Below are 20,057 nucleotides of genomic sequence, written 5' to 3'. Positions count from 1 at the left end.
TGTTCCAGAACTAGTTGGGAGTTCAATCCCATATTGGAAATGCATCCATATATGAGAATCCGGGTGGTAACTGAAACCCAATCATTTCCTCTGCAGATCATCTCAGTTTGGTAAATTGGTAAACCAATAACCATGAAATCAAAATATTTATTTGCAGCACTGAAACTGTTTCTCAAAAGCAAAGGTACATAATTAATTACACATAAATATCATATACATGGCATGGCAGGGAGAGTCTTATTTATATCTAACATTTTCATCCCCCTCAATGTAACTTCACAATACAGGAGTTTGTCAAATGGGGAAGGTTTGATGAACTTATGCTTTGCTTGTAATTTGAGTTTTGATTCTTGTAAGATTTATTGTAAAGGTGTTGAATTTTTTGCATAATATTTGTTTTGGTTATTTATTAGAGACAAGATAAACAGGAGAACAATAACCAAAATGCAGAGAAAAATCAACAAGATGAGAAGAACAGTCAGTCGAGCAAAGAGATTGTGTTGAGAGTACTTATGCATTGTGAAGGATGCAAAAGCAAGGTTGCTAAATGCTTGAAAGCGGTTGAAGGTAAACATAATTAATTTTGGGTTGTGCAAATATTTAATTTTTCACATGCACATATATAATTTTTGTTTCTGTTTTTCATTGAAATGAATATTAGGCATCGAAGATGTTACGGTTGATTATGCGAATCAGAGAGTGGTTGTGAAGGGGAAAAAGGCCAATCCATTGAAGGTTTTGGAGAGATTGCAGAAGAAGTATAGCAGCAATGCTGAACTTATCTCTCCAAAACCAAAGCCTGAAAACAAAGAGAAAAAAGAGCCCCAAAAGAAAGAAGAGGTATGTCTCTGTTATTTTTAGTCTTGAAGAATAAAATAAATCATGAGTCTACTTATTGTTGGTATTGTAAATATACATGCAGTCTCAGCCTCAGGTGAAGGTTGTAGTTTTGAAAATGTTGATGCATTGTGAAGGCTGTGCAAATGACATTAAGAAATACTTGGAGAAAATGAAAGGTAAAAATCTCTAAAAGACTCTTCAATAATCTCTTTAATTTGGGGATTTTAATCTTGAATTTTTGTTGTTGTTGTTGGGGATTTGCTGCAATTTTAGGTGTTTTAAGTGTTGAAGCAAATATGGAGAGCTCAAGGGTGACAGTGAGGGGAGTGGTTGATCCACCAAAGCTGATAGAATACATCAAAAAACAATTAGGGAAGCATGCTGAGATTGTGAAGCAAGAACAAGGACAAAAACAGGGCAACAACAACAACAACAACAATAAGAAAGACCCAGAAAGGGAAAATATATTTCAGTATCCTCCTCAATACTCATCTCAGCATATTTACCCCAACCAGACATTTAGTGACGAAAACCCTTTTGCCTGTTCCATAATGTAAAAGCTTTTCAAGACATCATAATTCTGATAGAATAGCAAGAGAGAAAAAAAAATTGCACCATATATTGGCTGTGGTGGCTGGCTGCTGACAAATGGAAAGAGTTATGCGCTTTTGCTTTTTAGTTCCAAATAAGCACGCACTTATTAAGCTCTATAGCAAGAGTCATATGAATATGAAGCCAATCATTTACACAGCAATGGCATTGAGCTAACTGAAACTTTATCAGCAAAACAAAAGGAAAGAGCCAACCAGAAAACTGTCCTGCTAATAGTCAACTTATTTGTCATGATCATATATAGCTTTGTGAACTCAAATTGTTACAAGTTTTGCCACCCTTCAACATAGTTTGGAGCTCTGAAAAGGGAAAAAATGTATGGTTGTGTTAGATTCGAGTTTAGCTGATATGGCGCTATGATTTTCTTCTGGTTGTCCGAAAAATGTGGAGCCATGGTCTTGTTTCTTAGTTTTGTTTTAAACTAATAATTTTCATAAACTCTTTAGGAGTTTGTTGTGATTTATTTTTTATTTAGGATTTTTAGTTCTTTTTAGCTTTTGGAGTTTGTACATTTGTTTGCTCATCAATAATTTACTATTGCTTATTTTAAAATTAAAAAAAACTTAGACAATAATTTTGTTATTTCAATTTTTGGTAAGTTGGTAATTGAAAATTACAATAAATTTTACCTGAAATGTTCTTGAGAAAATGGTAAAAATTTGAAATTTGATACCATAATTGACTGATTAGATTACAATTTTTTTTGGTCCGATTTATTTACCATTCCTGCGCCAACTACCCGCGTCAAGTTTTGATCCCGCTCAAAAGGCAAGCAACAGAAATTCTACAATAACCCCGGCAAACAAAACAACCCAATAACTACCTTGTAAAATCCACACCATTCAAAAAACGGTCTAATGCCTCGAACTTAATTCCTCTGTATTATAACGCACATTTTTTCATACAACTACTCTGCCAATCAGACACTGCCACGTCATTTTCTAACCGTTACGATCAAAGTCAACACTGGTGTTGGGTCCCACTAAAATAATAAGCTGAGTTGTCAAACAATTATTGGTTGGAGCACGAGTACACCAACCCAATAACATTCGAATTTCGGAGCAACTGAGAAGCAGCATATGCCAACTAACACCAACGTCTCTAGTGGGGGAATATTTTCCATATAATAATATTCAGAATTTGGAAATAAAATCTGGCTGAGACTTGGCTCAGCTTCAACCCTCATGCGCCACCGGCTCACGTTAGCACCTCTCCCTCGGTTAGTATGCTTCTAAACGCGTCAGATTTATCCACGTGTCCGAATTGTCCCGCTCTTCATAAATCTATCCGTTAACCATGTATTTTCTTTCTTTCTCTCTTTTCTCTCTCTCTTCTGCAACTTCCGTTGAAGAAGAAGAGAAAGAGTACCAAGAAATACAAAAATAAATAAAATAAATAAAAAAGATTGAAGATTTTTCAAAAGAAGAGGAAAAATTTGGGAAATGGGGAAACTACTATGCGATTCGACTACGGTTGCCGAGACATTTCAAAGCTCCTCGCCGACGGTTCCCTGGAGGGACCCACCCAAGGCGTCGCCACTGGACGAGGACGCAATCTCGGCCGTAGATCTCGTTGACCAGTCAACGGCCGACGTCGCATGGGACAGCGTGGTGGGCCTCGAGGAGCCGCAGAGACGGCACCTCCAGAGGCTGCACACGAAGGGCGTGCTGTGGAAGCACCCAGAGGATCAAGACTCGTCCAAGTCCGACTCGGACTCGTTAATGCCACAGAAGTCGATGGTCTTCAGACTGTCGCACGGGGGCGAGGTGTCGTCGGACGGGAATTGCCTGTTCACGGCGTCTCAGAAGGCGATGAGGGTGGCGCGTGAGGTGGACGCGCGGGAGTTGAGGAGGCGGACGGTCCGGAGGTTCACCGAGGACTACGGATCTGCGGCCGGGGAGGAGAAGCGCGTGATAGACGACGCTATTCGGCATATGTACGCGCCTGATCTGAGGGCTGGGTGGGGGATACATTTGATTCAGGAGGTCAAGTTGTTGGCCAAGAAAGACGAGCGCGTGAGTCTTGATTCTGCCATCGATGAGCTTCTTCAGCTTGGCATGCAGAGGTAATATTTATTCAGATATGCTCTTGTTCATTTCTTTTAAATCTAAAGTTTTACTCGTGAAATGTAATAATAAAAGAAAAAAATCGTTTTATTGGGGTTAAATTTTCTTTCTTGAAATGTGACCAATACAATTTATTTGGAATAATTAAAAAAAAAATCATCTTTCTTTTCAGATCTGAATATTTTCATTTCTTGTACATGTTTCATTTCTTGTATGCTAAATTTCAGGCCAAGGAAAAACTATTTTGTTTGATTCGATTGCCTTACAATTGTTTTGTCTTTTCATTTTCTTTTGAATGAAGAGAGCTGGCAGCAGAGTCTATTTACAAAGAAAGATGTATCCCAGTGAATGATGGAGCGAGTTGGGCCAAATACATGTCGACCTCTGGTTCTACCCATGATGAATATGATATCATCACATTGCAGTACACAGAGGAAGGTTTATTATCCATTGATGAAAACAGAGAAGGTCATGCCGCTGCTTTTGGAGATGATATCGCAATAGAGTGTCTTGCCACAGAGTTTAAGCGAGAGATATATGTGGTAAGGAGAAGTTTTGGTTGCTGTGGATGTTATTGCTTGTTCACTCAATTTCTTCAGAAAGAGTCTTGGTTGAAGATTTTGATAATTAATTTTATCAGTAAAGTTTACAAGTGTGAATGCAATCAGCAAATTTTCTGTGAGTTACTAAAGTTTAGAAGTGCATTAAGGTTTATTGCACTTAACGTTTGAGAAGGCTGAGTTGATCTTTAAAGAGCTTGTTGATTTGCAATAGAGGATCTTTTTGGTTTTAATGTTGTTTTTCTACAATTCTATGAGGAGAAATGATACAGTGATTCTCAATGCAAGTATTAGTCCGCTGCTTAAACTTGACCTATGTGCATTTGATAAATCTGCCGTTTACTTTGCTTTGTTGGGATATTGGTATATATTATTTTTGCAATTTTGAAGTTTGTGAGATGCACTGGATTATGAATCATTCTTGTCTGAAATTCATCAATTACAGGTTCAAGCACATGGATCGGATGCAATGGTTGATGAAGAAAATTGTGTTTTCTTCCTTCCACATCGACCCAGGAGTCAAATTTGTGAACCTCCTTTCTTTCTTTTCATGAAAGGAACAGGTAAGAAAAAACAATCTGTCCTCTGAAAATACACGCCATGCAGTCGATTAGCTTCTTCATTAGCTAGCTGGGCCTACATTTCTGAACATTTTCTCAAACAGGTTGGTGTGGTGCCGGAGCTGATCACTATGAACCCCTCATCGCCCATCCTCTGTCATTAATTTCCCAGGAGAAGGTTGCTGTGGTACTTTGATGAAAGGGAGGGCATCATGTCCTGCAGTTTTGTGGCTTTAGAGAGATTGAGTAGAAGTAGTTGTTCTATTTATTCGTTCCCTTAGTGCTTGGCATGCAATCTAAGTCTCTTCTCTGGATCATCACCACAAGGAGAATTTGATTGCATAGCATTCATTTTTTGTTAGCTAGAATCGGTTATCTGACTCCAACTAGCAGGCTTCGTGTTCCTGCACTTGAGCTACCCTATAGTAGTATTCGCAGGCCTCGTGTTCCTGCACTTGAGCTACCCTTAGTAGTATTCGCAGTGGTTTTACCAGCTTTTGTTATTGTTGTTGTAGTTGAGTTTTTTGGAGGGTGCATATATTGCTAGGCGCTATTTCGTCCAAGCTGAAATGGTGCCTTTCTGTTGTATCTTAAGCTGGCTTTTATCATTTGAATGAAAGAATTGACTCCCATTTGTTCTCTCTTCTTGCTGGTCCAATATGTGACGAGATCATTATGCGTTTTAAAGTTCTACTTTTGTTCTCGTTGTACTCAATAGTTTATTATTAGTGTGATTCTACCAGACTCAATAGACCTTCACATCCAAACCGTTTGGGTTTCAAATTTCAATCACATCAATCAGATCAGCCATTGAGTGAGTGATTGTGAACCGTTAATGCAAGTGATCCGTGTTTGAGTTTGATTGAGTTGATGCAAATAACTCCTATTCTGCCTTTTGTAGATTTCTCGAGCCTTGAGGGACCTGAAGTTCCAACAAGCCCACGTTTAAAGACTTATTAATCTCTAAAGCAAAATGTGTTCCACAAGATTGGTGTGTGACATAGAATGACATGAAAAAGACAGAGCTCTCAGATCTCAAGTCTTTTTTCATTAAAGAGATGATGATGCAATACCAGAAAGATGTTAAATATTGTTTCAATTTGCTTTTGCCACATCTCAAGTTTTTGGTTTGGTTTGGTGAATATCAATTCAAATTTATTTTAGGCAGCAAAAAGTAATTGCAATCCTTATCAAATAAGTAATTAAATTAAATATAATATTACTTATCAAATAAGTAATTAAACAAGAATACTGTTTTCTATTTTTTTCATTAATCTATGATGCATCTGCAATAAAACTAGTGTGGGAGTAAATAAATTCGGTTAAGAGGCGCCATGTGAAAAAGAAGCAAACTTTAAGAATATATTATTTAAATTAATATTATGATTTAATAATATATTCAATATGGGGTTACCTATTTAGAGGTTGAGGAAATAAATTCCATAAATTCCCTTAATCTATTTATTTTCTTCCATAACTTCCCTGAACTCAATTAATCAAGAGATGAATAATTCTCAATTATTTCCTCCTTAATTAGAAAAGGAATGTTACAAGAAAGGAAAATCTATTGAAGCTAAACAGAGGACACAAATAAGGTAACTCTGAAAAATCCCTAAAATTACTCTCTCTCTCTCTCTCTCTCTCTCCAGCCGAGATCCTCCTCTGGTTTCTCTTTTGCTGGCTGGCCAGCCCTTGCTGCCGCCACCTCTCTTACCTACTCGGCTCCTAAGCCACGTATCTCCCCCGTAGAGAAATATCTCCATCCTTACAGTTTTATATGCATCTTTCAAGATCATATTACTAACTAGGGCATCGGAGGGCTCTTGGCCACCACCACATTGGTGGTTCTCCATTGATCGCCATTTGTCTTGCAGGGAATCTAGCAGGGGAACGTACGAGAGAGAAGAATCATCCGTGAATATTCTTCCGTGAGAAATTTACACAAACAACAAGGGTGCTGATTTTTCCACTTACATTCCCTTTTGTTTTTTTAATAATTTTTACTATAACAACAACAACAAAAAAAGGAGGGGAGACTTTGGAAAAGGCCAAAGGAGAGAGAAATTTTTTAAAAGAAGCCAAAATGGACAAAATTGCCCTTATTTATTTTTGGATTTCCTAAGGAATCCTTTACATTTGCATGTATTTGGTTTGAAAGTTGAGAGGTTTTTCCGTATTTTTTGAAAAAGTTTTAGCTTTTTTAAAAGTAAAAGTTTTTTGGTGGCTAAAACCTAAATTTACTGTGGAAAAATCAGCTCCCTAAAACAAAGATTGTTTTTGTTTGAATGAAATTTGATCACATGTTATTCTTCCAACTTGATATATAGAATAAAACAATCAAGACCCATGTTAATTTACTGCATAAATATACTTGTAGACAAAGCCAAAGCTTTTTTATGTCCTTCTGTCAAGCTTCATGTTCACATCCAAATACATGGACTCCACTCTCTCTCTCTCTGTGGTAATAGTGGAATCTGTTAAAACCATCCATTTAATAAAAGCAGAATGTATATACATTGAACACATACTTGTGTTCCAAAAAGATGAAAAAGGCGCATCTATCAGGTATATACTTGCTGTATGTGGTCTTGGAAAGCTGAATTAGGTTTGTAAATTAGCATATGCATGACAGCTGATGGGTCAACAATCAAATGCCAAATATTTGAAAGCATTAGAAATTATAATGAATTAATACAAGTTAACACTTGGAAGCTGCTCTTCTCATGGTTGATATATTTAATTTACCTCAGTAGCCTTGCTTTCCAAACCCACCACTAACTTCTTTAACCTTCTTTGTGGAAGGTAGGTTTGGACTTTTGGGGATTTTCCTTTTAGCCTTCTTTATTATGAGCACTACGTACCTCTAATTCAATAATTCAAAGTTCCTGCACTGGCACTCCATATATCTGGCACCAACTTCCATTTGATCAATCTTGAGAGTGAGATTCTAATTAACCCTTAATTAACCCTTGTTGTGTTAATCTTTGAATCACATTGCTAATTTTGACAACGACCCTCTTGTCTAGCTTTTTAAGAAGCTCCTTTACAAAGTGCTTTCCTCTCTTCTTTTTTTAAGTTCAACACATGTGCCAATGCCATACTGCGATAGGCCTCTATTATATGGAGAAAAGCAAACCATGCGCATCAATTTTTTGAAATAGAAAAACCTAAAAGTGGCATTTGGGGCATCTTCACGGCTATTCTCTTCTCTTGCAATGCCTGCCTACCCTAAAAGTGGTACTTTTTCATGGCAACTAGTCTTAACTTACTCTTAACTTTAGATATGGAAACCATTGGTGAAAGCAAATAAATTTCAATGAAAACAATATTTCCATGTAGTGATTAATTAACATAAAGAGCAAAGCTAATGTTTTGATTTGTTAAAACTATGCCTTGTTTTGTCTTGGCGTGCTCTGTTCTCTTGTACTTCATAAAGGGATGGGCTATAAAGAGAAATCCCAGATCGCACATATGGCGTGCTTACGTATGTGCATACATACAGTTTTCTTTTATTAAGGGATCATTCAAATAAAATTTCTTTAGGGTTCTCTAAGAATTTTTTTTTCAACGATCCAAACCGTCTATTTTTGCAAGTCTTCATTCATAGATCATTCTTACAAAAAATTATGCAAATTGAAAATCATTAAGACATCTAATTGGGACCAATAAAATATACGAACACGTTGCTTCAAGAAAAGACTATAATAACAACCATCTAATTGAGTTGTCAAATGGTTTTGGATTCAAGTGAATTTTTTTTTCCGCAGAGACGATCCTTGAGGGAATATCTAAAAACTAAACGGTTCAGATCATTAAAATACAATGTGTGATGAACCATACAAGAGTACCACTCAAATAAGTTTATTTGAGACATCCCTACATGCATATAGTACTAGTATAACACTGGCATATATATATATATAGGTTTTTTCTTATTTTTCTTTAATAAATTTTCACTGCATGGGTGTTTAAGGGATGGGGTTGTTATATGGGGGGCTATGCTCCCTCCAATCCCTTTAATTGAGAAAAAAGTATGATGTTTTGGTAGTCCGACAACCAGACCTTTGTGTGTAGTTTTGTTCGCCGAATCTTTCATTGCCTTCGTTATTGTCATTAAATATCTATATATATGTATATAAACATACACTAAAAACTTAATTCTGTACAAAAAGTGGTGTAATATGATGGAAGTTAAGGGTAGGAAGCTATGCTGTTTTTCTTTAATTTCTGTCACACTGAACAAATTAAGAGGGTTGATGTCACAGGGACGTACGACCATACCACCTATATCCAAATGCAAAAACCAGTAGCTAGCTTTTCATAATTCGTTGCTGATGATGCAAATGAATGTTTCTTAGCGCAGAAGAGGAAAATTGAAAACCATCAACACCTTGAAAAGGAATTGTGAAAGCAGTGGAGGCTGAAAAACAAAAGCACGCAAATAATGAACACATTCTCAACCTGTTTTAGCTTTTTCATAAAGTAACCCTCCCCTCACACAATAGTATAATGCATGTACAATAATTAATAAAGCAGCATGCATGCCTTGAATCCCTCCAAAATATCCAGCTTCCCCCCCCCCCTATATATACACCTTGTTTTCACTTCTTTACGTTCAGTCAGATGTGAAATCAAATTTCAATCAAGACTCACTGTCTAATTTTAGTCCTCTAAATTGGCTCCTCTCAAAGGACCAACTTAGAACTAATAATCCCACCAAATTCCTCTGACCATTTTGTGCAATAAATATATGGATCCAATCAAGGGTGAAAAGCTTCGAGCCATGAAGAGTTACAAGAAGCAGAACAACAGCCAAATTTTTTACAGTCTTATTGTTCATTTGCTTATTGCAATAGCATGCTGTTTACTTTGTTCCTACTCTCATTGGTTTCCTTTTCTCTACACTGCCAAACACTTGTTGTTTATGTCTCTTCCAAATTCTTGGTCCGGGTTCTTTAACCCCAGGTGCCTTTTCATTGTGGTCAATTTCATAGTTGTCTTCCTTATTGGAGAATCGCGGCTCAGCGGCAGGCAATCATCTCCCGCGAATGAGATGTACAACGAGTATGTTGAGAGAACTCGAAGTCTCAGGGCGCCAACCTCAATGTTTCAAGAGAAGAAAGAAGAGAGGACCGAACTGCCGATATTGAGTCAGAAGGAGGACAATGCGAAGATACTTGAAGAGAAGGAAGTTGATGAAACTAAAGAAGACAAGCATGAAGTTGATCAGGACGAAGACTTTAAAGAATGTGAGGGAACTGATGAAGAAGAAAAAGAAGAAGAAAAAGAGAAAAAAGAGGAAGAAATAGAACAAGAAAAAAAGGAGGAGGAGGAGGCAGCTGGAATTCCTGCTGAAGAACTAAACAAAAGAGTTGAAGCCTTTATTGCAAGGGTAAATAAGCAAAGGTCGCTGGAAGCTAGATTTTTGGTTTGTAGTAAAGCTTGATTAGTATGTTGGGTACCCAAAATTGAGACTCGGTTGATTAGTTGGGGTAATTATTGGTTTTGTTTTTCTTTTCGTCTTTTGGGTACTTTGAAAAACCTTGGTAAATTATTGATGTTATTGATTACATAATAACAATTTACTAGTGGCGATTGCCAATATTTGCTGTTAAATATTAATTCTTCATTAGTTATTGGAGAATCTGACGAAAATAAAATTGGAATTTGTCCATTTACACTTTTTTTGGGTTTTTAAAAAAATGCTTTTTAATTTGGCCAATTTGATCACTGTGTTTAAGACTATTAATCAATTTGATTTGTTCCATTGAAGTTGCCATTAAATGAACATGATAATTTTTTTTCATTTTATTTTGAAAACCTATAAAGTTTTGAAGTTAATAAAAAGTTGCATTAATTTTAAAATACATTAAAAGTTCAATTAAACTAAAATATATCATTAGAAAAAATAAAAAAAAAACTTGAAAAGAGAAAGAAAAAAGGTTTTAGTCTAGTTAGGAAGATGAGTAACTGCTCAGCGGGTGGAGAAGTGGGAAGGACCATTGCAGAGTGCTAAGGTTGCATGAGCTTTTATTGTATATATTATAGGTGGGTGCATTGGAGTTGGGGAGGGTAAGTGTGGCTTGGAGAGTTGGGGCCTTTGGGTGTCGGTAGGGAAAATGGTTGGGGATAGAGATTGACATGGTTGTTAGGTTGCTCCCACTTTTACGAATCGATGTGCAGCTCCTCCCCTCCCCGACTATGCCCTCTTTTTCTTTTTTCTAATGCTTAATTCAACTTTTTATTAACTTCATTAAGCATTATAGGTCTTCTAAAAATAAAATAAAAATATTATCATGTTCATTTAACGGCATGAAGAAAAATAAATAATAATAAAAAGTATAAAGAAAAAGAAAATGGAATGCAAATTGGAAAATTATGTATAAAGAAAAAGAAATAATATAAAAGTGAAGTAAAAGGAAATTAATGTAGGATAGGAATAGGAAAGAGAAAGAACAAAAAAGAACAAAATTAATTAAGAAGTATTAAAAAAAACAAAAGGGAGTGTAAGTGAAGAAAAAGGGAGTGAAAAAATCAGCTCCCATTTTTAAATACCTTTTACTATAACATACAATTTCCAATAAGAGAGTGTAAGTGGACAAAAGATGAGAGGAACATGTAATTTTCAACAAAGGGTGTAATTGAAAAAAGGAAGAGTTGGAAAATCAACTCCCTTTACATATCAATAATGGTGAAGTTACAGAAGAAAAAAAAGGTATTTAGTTTTTCTTTTCCCTTTTTTTTTGGGGCTAATTAAAACCGAGTTTTGTTTTCTCTTTTTTTTTTTGGGGGGATAAATTAAATAACACCGATTTATAGATTTAACAGAATTTGGACGGAATAGATTATATTGACTAACATAACAAACACAATAACCAAATTGATCAAATTAATAACACGAAAACTAAATTGACCGACACATGAACTATTTTGACATTTAAGCCTTTCATATAAACGTATTTATTATTATTTTTACAGTTAAGATTCTAATAAACCCTTGAAATTAATAGTTTATACATTTCACTCTACGCAACCAAACACCGAAAAGGCAAAAAAGAACCACTCAGACAGTCAATCTCCCTAGACCCACTCTAATTTGGAGGAAAGAATAATATTATTATTGTATTAGATTCGAGAATTTGGCAGGTTTTAGGGTAGCAAGGAGCAATACCCCACCACCACAGAACCCACTATGAATATGAATATTATGTTGGGTTTATTTTGACGCTCAATTCTCCAGGGGCTGAAATTCCTTCCTTAGCTCCGAAGAGAGGAAAAGGAGGCAGAAAGAAAAGCATTAAAATTGTGAACAGCTCAACTCAAGGTCAGCCTACCTCCTCTAAAATCTAAATAAACTATTCATAACCACCATGTGTTTCTTGTATTCAACCTTTCCAAATAAGAGTGAAATGCATTTTTCCTCATTGTGTTTTGTCTCAATTTCGATTTTAAACACACTAATTTTATTTTGTTTCTTCCCAATTTTGGTCATTGTGATAATCCATTTAGATAAAATCCGGATTTTCAATTTAGAGAGAAAAAATCCATTAGATTTTGAGAAAAATATTGTTGAGGGTTTGAAAACTGCCCTAAGAACTTTTTAAAACTTTTTTCAATTTTAATTTTCGTGTTTATTTGATACAACAGTAGAGAAAAATAAAAGTAATGTAACTACTCGAAATTGAAATCGAGACAGAATACAGAGACTAAACATGCATTTAAAATAATGCATGAGTTTCAAAGTTCCATCCAATGGCCTAGCACAGACTGATAAACAAAAATTAAGAGTTATAATTTATAATTATAAGGAAAATACTTTCCTTCTTATTAGGTAAGTGGGAGCTCTTACATTCTTACAAATAGCATTGTTATACATGTGCAAACAAAAAAAATTTCTCTTTTATGTTTTTGATGAATTACTTTTGCATATGTGTCAAAATGTTATTCACATTCGTTACAAGTAAAGAGGCGAGTAGTATCATAATTACGGACAAAGAGCTCTTACTATTCTGTATATGTTTTTAAATTGACTGAATAGACTAACACTTTTATTCAGCCAAAAGGCAGTGGCACACACAAAAAGGTCCACGAGAGCAAAAAATTAAGAACTAAGAGCATCTGTAGGAGAGTCTCCAAATTTTAGTCAAACTCTAGCTAAAATAACTAGAAAGCTATTATAGCAAACCACTTAAAAGGTGTTTCCTCCAACAATGTTCTCTATTTTGGCTAATCTGAAATATTTTATTATTATTTTCTCTTTCTCTTTCTCTTGCAAATCAGATATATTTAAAAGAAAAGTAGAAACCCAACACCACCAACCTCCTAAATGTCTCTATCCTTCTCTCCCCTTTTCTCTTTCAATTTGACGAGCCTCCATTTCTCCCTCCTTCTTGCTAGATGTGGAGAGCCAAAAGTTGGTTCTCCAAAATAGAGAGCCAAGTAAGGAGTCTATTAGAAGAAGAATTTTCATTCTTTTTAGCTAAAGTAGCTAGGGATGAGAGAATAGGGAGTCTGCTGGAGATGCTCTAATGGAACACAACTAACTACAATGAAAACATCATTCATGTCCATGTGTGACTGATTGCTTATATATGGGCTCATAGAATATGGTTTACCAAATGACAGTCAAAAACCTTGTAGTAATTAATGTATCCAACAGAGAAAATCAAATTAGAGTCTTCATCTTTTTATTTATTTGTACGGATTAGAGTCTTCATCTTATTATTATTTTTTTTTAATCAGGAAAAATAGTTTCATTGATACTGGAAAAATCAAGTACAATCACCCAGAAAAACTGGAATGGTGCAATGCTATCTTGTGGTCTCATTAAAACCGTGTCTTGAAAACCTCCAAAGGAGAAAAATTCGGTTTAAAAAAAAAGAGTACCACAACACGCAATAACAAAACAAAAACCTACTCTCCTCCCTATCTGACTCAAGTACATCCAAAAACCAAATTGGTGCCTAATCCTCCCATATGAATCGAGTGAGCTCCTTAAAACCATATAGAGCCAAAGAATGAGTGGCCTGATTTTCTTGTCTAGGTTGATAGCGCACCTCTACAACATCCAATCGTTCCATCAAAAGCCGAACATCTTGAACAAGGTTACTAATATTAGTCCGTAACACCTCAGTGCCATTAAAGTAACTAACTCCTTCATACGAATCTAACCCAATAATAAGATTGTGAAAACCTTTCCCATAAAATAGTAGTAAGCCCTCCCGCAGCACCGTTAATTCAGTTTCTAAAATGCCCAAACTCACTAATGCAGCATGCATCGCTCATAATTTTTTGTTTTAGTTTGACAAGCGAAAGATGCTTAATTAATGTTCAGTTTGACAGTGCTATATTATGAATTTATGAAATCTTTGTTGATGGTTAGATCTCTGTTGGGTAAATGTGTCGAAGTTAATAAGGTGTGTAGATCCTGCATAACAGAGATATCAGATCATAAGCTTGTTGTTGACCTGATATATTGGAATTTATGGTGTATGATGTAATATTGAGGATGAACTTGCTTACCCAATTTAAAGCTATTTTTTATTGTGGTAGAAAGATAGTGACTATGACTCTCAGCGAAGAGAAAACATTCAGTTTTTATGGAAATAAGAATAATTGCAAACTTGAATCAATCTTGGATAATAAAAATTGTAATTATTTGAAGAGTTATCTGGATTACCCCCAGAACATGAAGTGGAGTTTTCTATAGATATCTACCATGTCACATCACCTATCTTTATACCTCCATATCAGATGGCACCAGCAGAGTTGAAATAACTCAAAACACAACTTCAAGAACTTGAAAGAAAAGGTTTCATTTGTCTTAGTACCTCACCATAGGGTTTTCATGCACTCTTTGTGAAGAAAAATGATCAAAGTCTTAGGATGTGTATTGACTATCGTCAACTGAATAAAATCATCATCAAGAACAAGTACCTATTACCTAGGATTGATGACCTGTTTGATCAACTGCAAGGTTCTCGATACTTCTCAAACATTGATCTTCGCTCTGGTTATCACTAATTATGAGTAAAAGCAGAAGATGTATAGAAAATTGCATTTCAAACGCAGTACGGACATTCTAGTAATGCCTTTTGGATTGACAAATACCCCGGCAGTATTCATGGACTTAATGAATCTAGTTTCTCGACCTTACCTGGATCAGTTTGTGATTATGTTCATTGATGATATTCTCATTTATTCGTCATCTCAAGAAGAACATGAACAACACCTGTCAATTGTTCTACAGATATTGAGAGAACATAAGTTATTTGCCAAACTAAGTAAGTGTGAATTTTGGTTGACAAAAGTAAAGTTTTTAGGACATGTTATTTCAAAAGAAGGCGTCGCCATGGATCTTGCAAAAGTATAAGCAGTGTTGAATTGGAAACAACCAAAATGTTCATGAGATTCGAAGTTCTCTTGGTTTGGCTGAATTTTACAAGAAATTTATCAAGGATTTTTCTTGGATAGCTAATCCGATGACCAAGTTGACACAAAAAGGAGTTAAATTTATTTGGAATGATAAGTATGAAGAAGCATTTCAAAAGTTAAAGATTCGATTGACCTCATGTAAGTTACACAGTATACACCAATGCATCATTGTATGGATTAGGATGCGTTTTGATGCAATCTGATAGAGTTGTTGATGCTTCTCGTCAATTGAAATCACATGAGAAGAATTATCCGACACATGATCTAGAACTAGCAGCCATTGTTCACGCATTGAAGATGTGGAGATATTATTTGTATGGAGAACATTTTTAACTCTATTCAAATCATAAGAGTTTGAAGTACTTCTTCACACAAAAAGAGCTAAATCATAAAGAAAGGCGATAGATGGAATATTTAGAAGATTTAGATTTAGATTTACATTATCATCCAAGAAAGACTAATGTGGTAGCAAATGCTTTAAGTTGAAATCCCCAAGGATTTATAGCTAGTTTGTATAATAAAAAACGAAGGATGATGGAGTCTCTTTATGATTTTGACTTATATGTACGTGTGCATGAGGATTGTACATATCTATGTAATTTAGTAACCACCTCATTTTGATTGGAAGAATAATTAAGGCATAAGAATCGGATTCTATGTCTAATGACATTCGAACTAAGATTACAATTGGAGAGACACCATATGGATGGAATTTCCACGCAGATAATGGACTAAGATATTTGAAAAAATTGTATGTACCAGAAATTTCTGGTCTGAGAAAAGAAGGACATCATTTGTCCTATACAATTCATCCTGGAAGGGCAAAGATATATCGTGACCTGAGACGTAACTTTTGGTGGAGTGGCATGAAGGGAGATGTAGAAAATTTTGTAGCAAAGTGTCTTACATGTCAACAAGTGAATGCTGAACATCAAAAACCATCAGGTCCATTACAGCCATTACCAGTAGCAGAATGGAAATGGGATCATATAACCATGGATTTTGTTACAGATTACCTAAATATCCAAATGGGATGAGATGCAGTACGGGTTATAGTTGATCATTTTACTAAATCTGCACATTTCTTACCAGTCAAAACGACAAATTCCACTGAAAACCTTTGAAAATTTTATGTTCAGGAGATAGTAAGATTACATGGGATTCCTAATTTGATTGTGTTATATAGAGATTCTATGTTCACTTCTAAATTTTGGAGAAGTTTTCAAAAAGCGTTGGGTACACAACTACATTTTAGTAGCGTTTTTCATCTCCAAACTGACGGACAGTCAGAGAGAACTATTCAAGTTTTAGAGGATATGTTGAGAGCATGTATTCTAGATTTTGGGGGAAGTTGGGAAGATCATTTGGTTTGGGCAGAATTCGCTTACAACAACTATCAATCTAGTATACAAATTGCAACTTATGGAGCTTTATATAGAAGACCTTGTCGGTCACCTGTATGTTGAACTGAAGTAAGAGAAACTATATTGCTAGGACCTGATTTGGTACAAGAGACAACCAAAAAGATTAAAATTATCAAGCAACGTCTCTTAACTGTTCAAAGTCGACAAAAGAACGACACTGACCGAAGAAAGAAACCATTAAGTTTTGACGTGGGTGATTATGTGTTTCTTAAAGTCTCACCGTGAAGAGGAGTAAGAAGATTTAGAAAAACTGAAAAATTAGCTCCAAGGTTTATTGGACCATTTGAAATCTTAGAGAGAATAGGTGAAGTAACTTACAAATTAGCCTTACCACCTCAACTTTCGAATGTACAAAATGTTTTTCACGTTTCTATGCTTCGAAAGTATGAACCTAATCCAACACATATTCTAGATTGGGGAGAGCTCAATATAGATGAAGAACTATCATTTGAGGAAAGACCAATACAGATTTTGGATCATAACGAACAAGTGTTACGTACAAAAATAGTACCATTGGTCAAAGTTCTTTGGTTATATGGGAATACAAAAGAAGCTACATGGGAATGAGAATACAGAAGAAGCTGCGTGGGAGTTAGAAACTGAAATGCGTAAGTACCCAGAATTGTTCTCTCATTCAGTAAGTTTTTATCTTAATTTCAAGGATGAAATTTCTTTAAGGATGATAGATTGTGAGAATCCGTATTCTTAAAATTTTTTGAAAGATGATTAAACGTTTTTATATTTATATGTGTATATATATATATATATTGGTTTTGTTTTGTTTTTGTTTTACATTTATAGTACTATTCTAATAATTATTTATATTTTATTCTATTAAATATTAAATATTTGTATATATGTTCATTTGAATAACTTAAATTATATATTTAGTATTTATTTTTTCTAAATGGGTGCCCTTAAATATTTGTTGGATGTTTAATTTATATATATGGGTAATTATGCGATAAATACATATAATTGTATTTATAATAATATTTAATTGCTAGAATAAATAAATTTTGTGTTTTTTATCTTCTGAGTGTTAAGTAGCTAAAGTCTAATAATAGTTTTAAATCATGGTCGTATTAGAATTGGGCACTAGGAACATAATCACCTCATCTCTTGCATGCAACACCTCCTACTATTAATTAGTAGTCAGCAACTTTACATTCATTGCATGCTAATTAATCAACGTGGTAAATATTTGCAATTACTTGTTAGACACTAAGACTCCCAAGTGTCATAAGAATACAATTACTTGCAGCACACTAAAACTTACATGTGTCATTGTGCCTTTGTGACTAAGATTTATTACCATGCGCTGTAGAAATCGTAGAAACAATTATCTACACTTGAAAATCTACATGCAACCAATGAAAGCAATTCTGCCTCACACTCGAAATGCATGACGCCTCTTCTTACTATAAATAGGACTTTCATTGCCTCATTTCATGCATGGTTGTGAATGAGAAGAGAGAAAGAAAATGAAAGAGGAGAAAGCGAGAGGGAAAAGAAGATAGAGTAAGCGACTAAGTTTGTGAATGTGGTGGAAAATTGGCAATTGTCTTACATTCCTTGCAAAAGCATTTGTGAAAGGACTTGTCCCAAATTCCCCCTAAGAATCCGTGACGAACCCTCTCCCTACCCGGCATCATGCATGTGTCAGCTCAAAATACTAAAATACACTTCTTACCCTAATTCCAAAACAACTTTAGGGTTTGACTTCTACCAGAAAATCGGCAGAGCCTTCCTTGAAACTGGCTCTAAACCCAAAAATCTGCATGCACAGCAAACACAAAGTATAAACCACACACCAATTAGCAAAAATTTCAAAGGGCTTCAGGCCCCCCCTTTACCAATATAAATAAACAAAGCCTAAACTTGCAGCTGCACTTAGATTAGCCTAGGTTGCCTAAGTACTCTTACTGAGGGATCAAGCCACACGTAGTTCTTTCTACCAAAAATCACAATTCAGATAATATAATATTATTCAAGAAACCAACAATAAAATTCTAGAATCATTCTTTACCTTGATTTCAACAAGCTATATAACTGAATCTCATGCCCTTAAATTAAGTACCTAACTATTCAACAAGTTTATCATTGTACACCCAGCACACATGGACCCACACATTTTACTTGAAAGCCATACCTGCGACTGTCTACATCATGCATATGTCCTGCAATCACCCACAAAAGGGCTATATCCCAAGGCAACGGGGGAAGGGCGAAACTAATCAACCACCTGTGTAGACAAGTCGGGCAAGTGGCTAGGGATCTTGGCCAACTGTTCAGATAATATAAGCAGGTTGACAAAGAATATCATGTTAACTATACAAAACATATCAGTACTGCACTATTCAACAGGCCCAGACATGGTCACTGGTAGGTGGGGAGGTCGGGCTTTGGGCTAAACATGGTTGCCAATCAGTGGTCATCATTGTCCTGCCGGTCTCGTCATCAGAAGTTGCTAGACGGCGACATTATGTCGTCGGGAAAACAAACGGTCACTGTTTGCACAATGACTGTGTCAAAGGAGGAAGAGAGAGGTGCAGGAAAAAGAGAGAACTGGGGGGTTCACACGTCCGTGAGGAGAGAGCTGGGTATTTAAAGTTTTCGAACAATCTCGGTAATTCTCGATACGTCCTTTCCGTTTTCAAATCTTTTCTTTGGGTGTGCCGCCTGTCTACGAACTCGTAAGCTCAAGTACTACGCAATAGGAACTAAGAAAATTTCCAAACTAGCCCCGAGCGAAAACTCAACCCTAAACCACCAAAGAACCCTAAGGTTAAAGTCGTCATTTTACTTTAAAATTTTGAAAATTAAATTAAATTTTGGGATGAGATGTTACAATTAGGGTCGAGGTGTGGGGTTTCTTAGGGAATCTTTTACAGAGATTGATTTATTTCGTGAGCATTATATTATGCATGGTATTACAATTTGGTTGATGTTCCTTGTTATTGGGTGTTTACTTGTTATTAATTATTTGATCAATATTGGTGTGGTTATATTTTGATATATGAGATAAATGAATGGCAAAATTATATCATGTTATGGAAATTGGTTGGAGTTCTTGGATTGGAAAGATACTAATGGAAAATAGGGTTATGAAAATTATCTTTTGTGTAGTAAGTCTAACTTTTGGCATGTACCAGATCTTATGGATCCCACAATGCACATGATTTTTATAGGGTGATGCGGGACTGGCGACAGGGAGTTAGACAAGATGACTAACAAAAGGGGAATTATGGGATGATTGAGATGGGGGTTAGTTAATATATGGGCATTCGGGACTAAGTGGTATAAGCATGGTATGGGACGTGCATGTCTGCTTGTACAGTTATATGAATTAACGGGAGTAGATGAAGAGAATTCATGCATTATTATTATTGATATGATAATTGACTGAGTGATTGCATGTCGCTTAATTTAGTTATATCAATTTACCATGAAAAGGTTTATGTCCCTACTGAGCTGTAGTTTTGCTCACCCCTATTAGATTTTGTAGGTACTGAACCTGAAATCTAGGACTTGTGAAGATTTTGGCATGTTTATAGAGTG

At 35.5% G+C, this 20,057-nt stretch overlaps 3 protein-coding genes across 3 annotated transcripts; all 3 read left to right on the top strand.

Moving 5' to 3' along the window:
* Positions 299-1,405, top strand: LOC18788679 (heavy metal-associated isoprenylated plant protein 8). Its single transcript, XM_007227573.2, has 5 exons — positions 299-307; positions 414-567; positions 662-840; positions 923-1,016; positions 1,114-1,405. The coding sequence occupies exons 1-5, from the start codon at positions 299-301 to the stop codon at positions 1,395-1,397; spliced, it is 720 nt and encodes a 239-aa protein (XP_007227635.2). The 3' UTR covers positions 1,398-1,405.
* LOC18788141 lies at positions 2,713-5,283 on the top strand. Its single transcript, XM_020555023.1, has 4 exons — positions 2,713-3,517; positions 3,820-4,060; positions 4,524-4,641; positions 4,743-5,283. Exons 1-4 carry the CDS (start codon positions 2,895-2,897, stop codon positions 4,832-4,834), a joined length of 1,074 nt encoding a protein of 357 aa, XP_020410612.1. The 5' UTR covers positions 2,713-2,894; the 3' UTR covers positions 4,835-5,283.
* Positions 9,246-10,308, top strand: LOC18793283 (zinc finger E-box-binding homeobox 1). The gene has a single exon (XM_007221547.2). It carries the CDS (start codon positions 9,389-9,391, stop codon positions 10,082-10,084), a length of 696 nt encoding a protein of 231 aa, XP_007221609.1. The 5' UTR covers positions 9,246-9,388; the 3' UTR covers positions 10,085-10,308.

The sequence above is a fragment of the Prunus persica genome, chromosome G1 (genome assembly GCF_000346465.2).
Source record: "Prunus persica cultivar Lovell chromosome G1, Prunus_persica_NCBIv2, whole genome shotgun sequence".
Classification (NCBI taxonomy): Eukaryota; Viridiplantae; Streptophyta; class Magnoliopsida; order Rosales; family Rosaceae; genus Prunus; species Prunus persica.
Note: the sequence above shows the minus strand (reverse complement) of the source record. Positions and strands in the feature narration are given on the sequence as shown.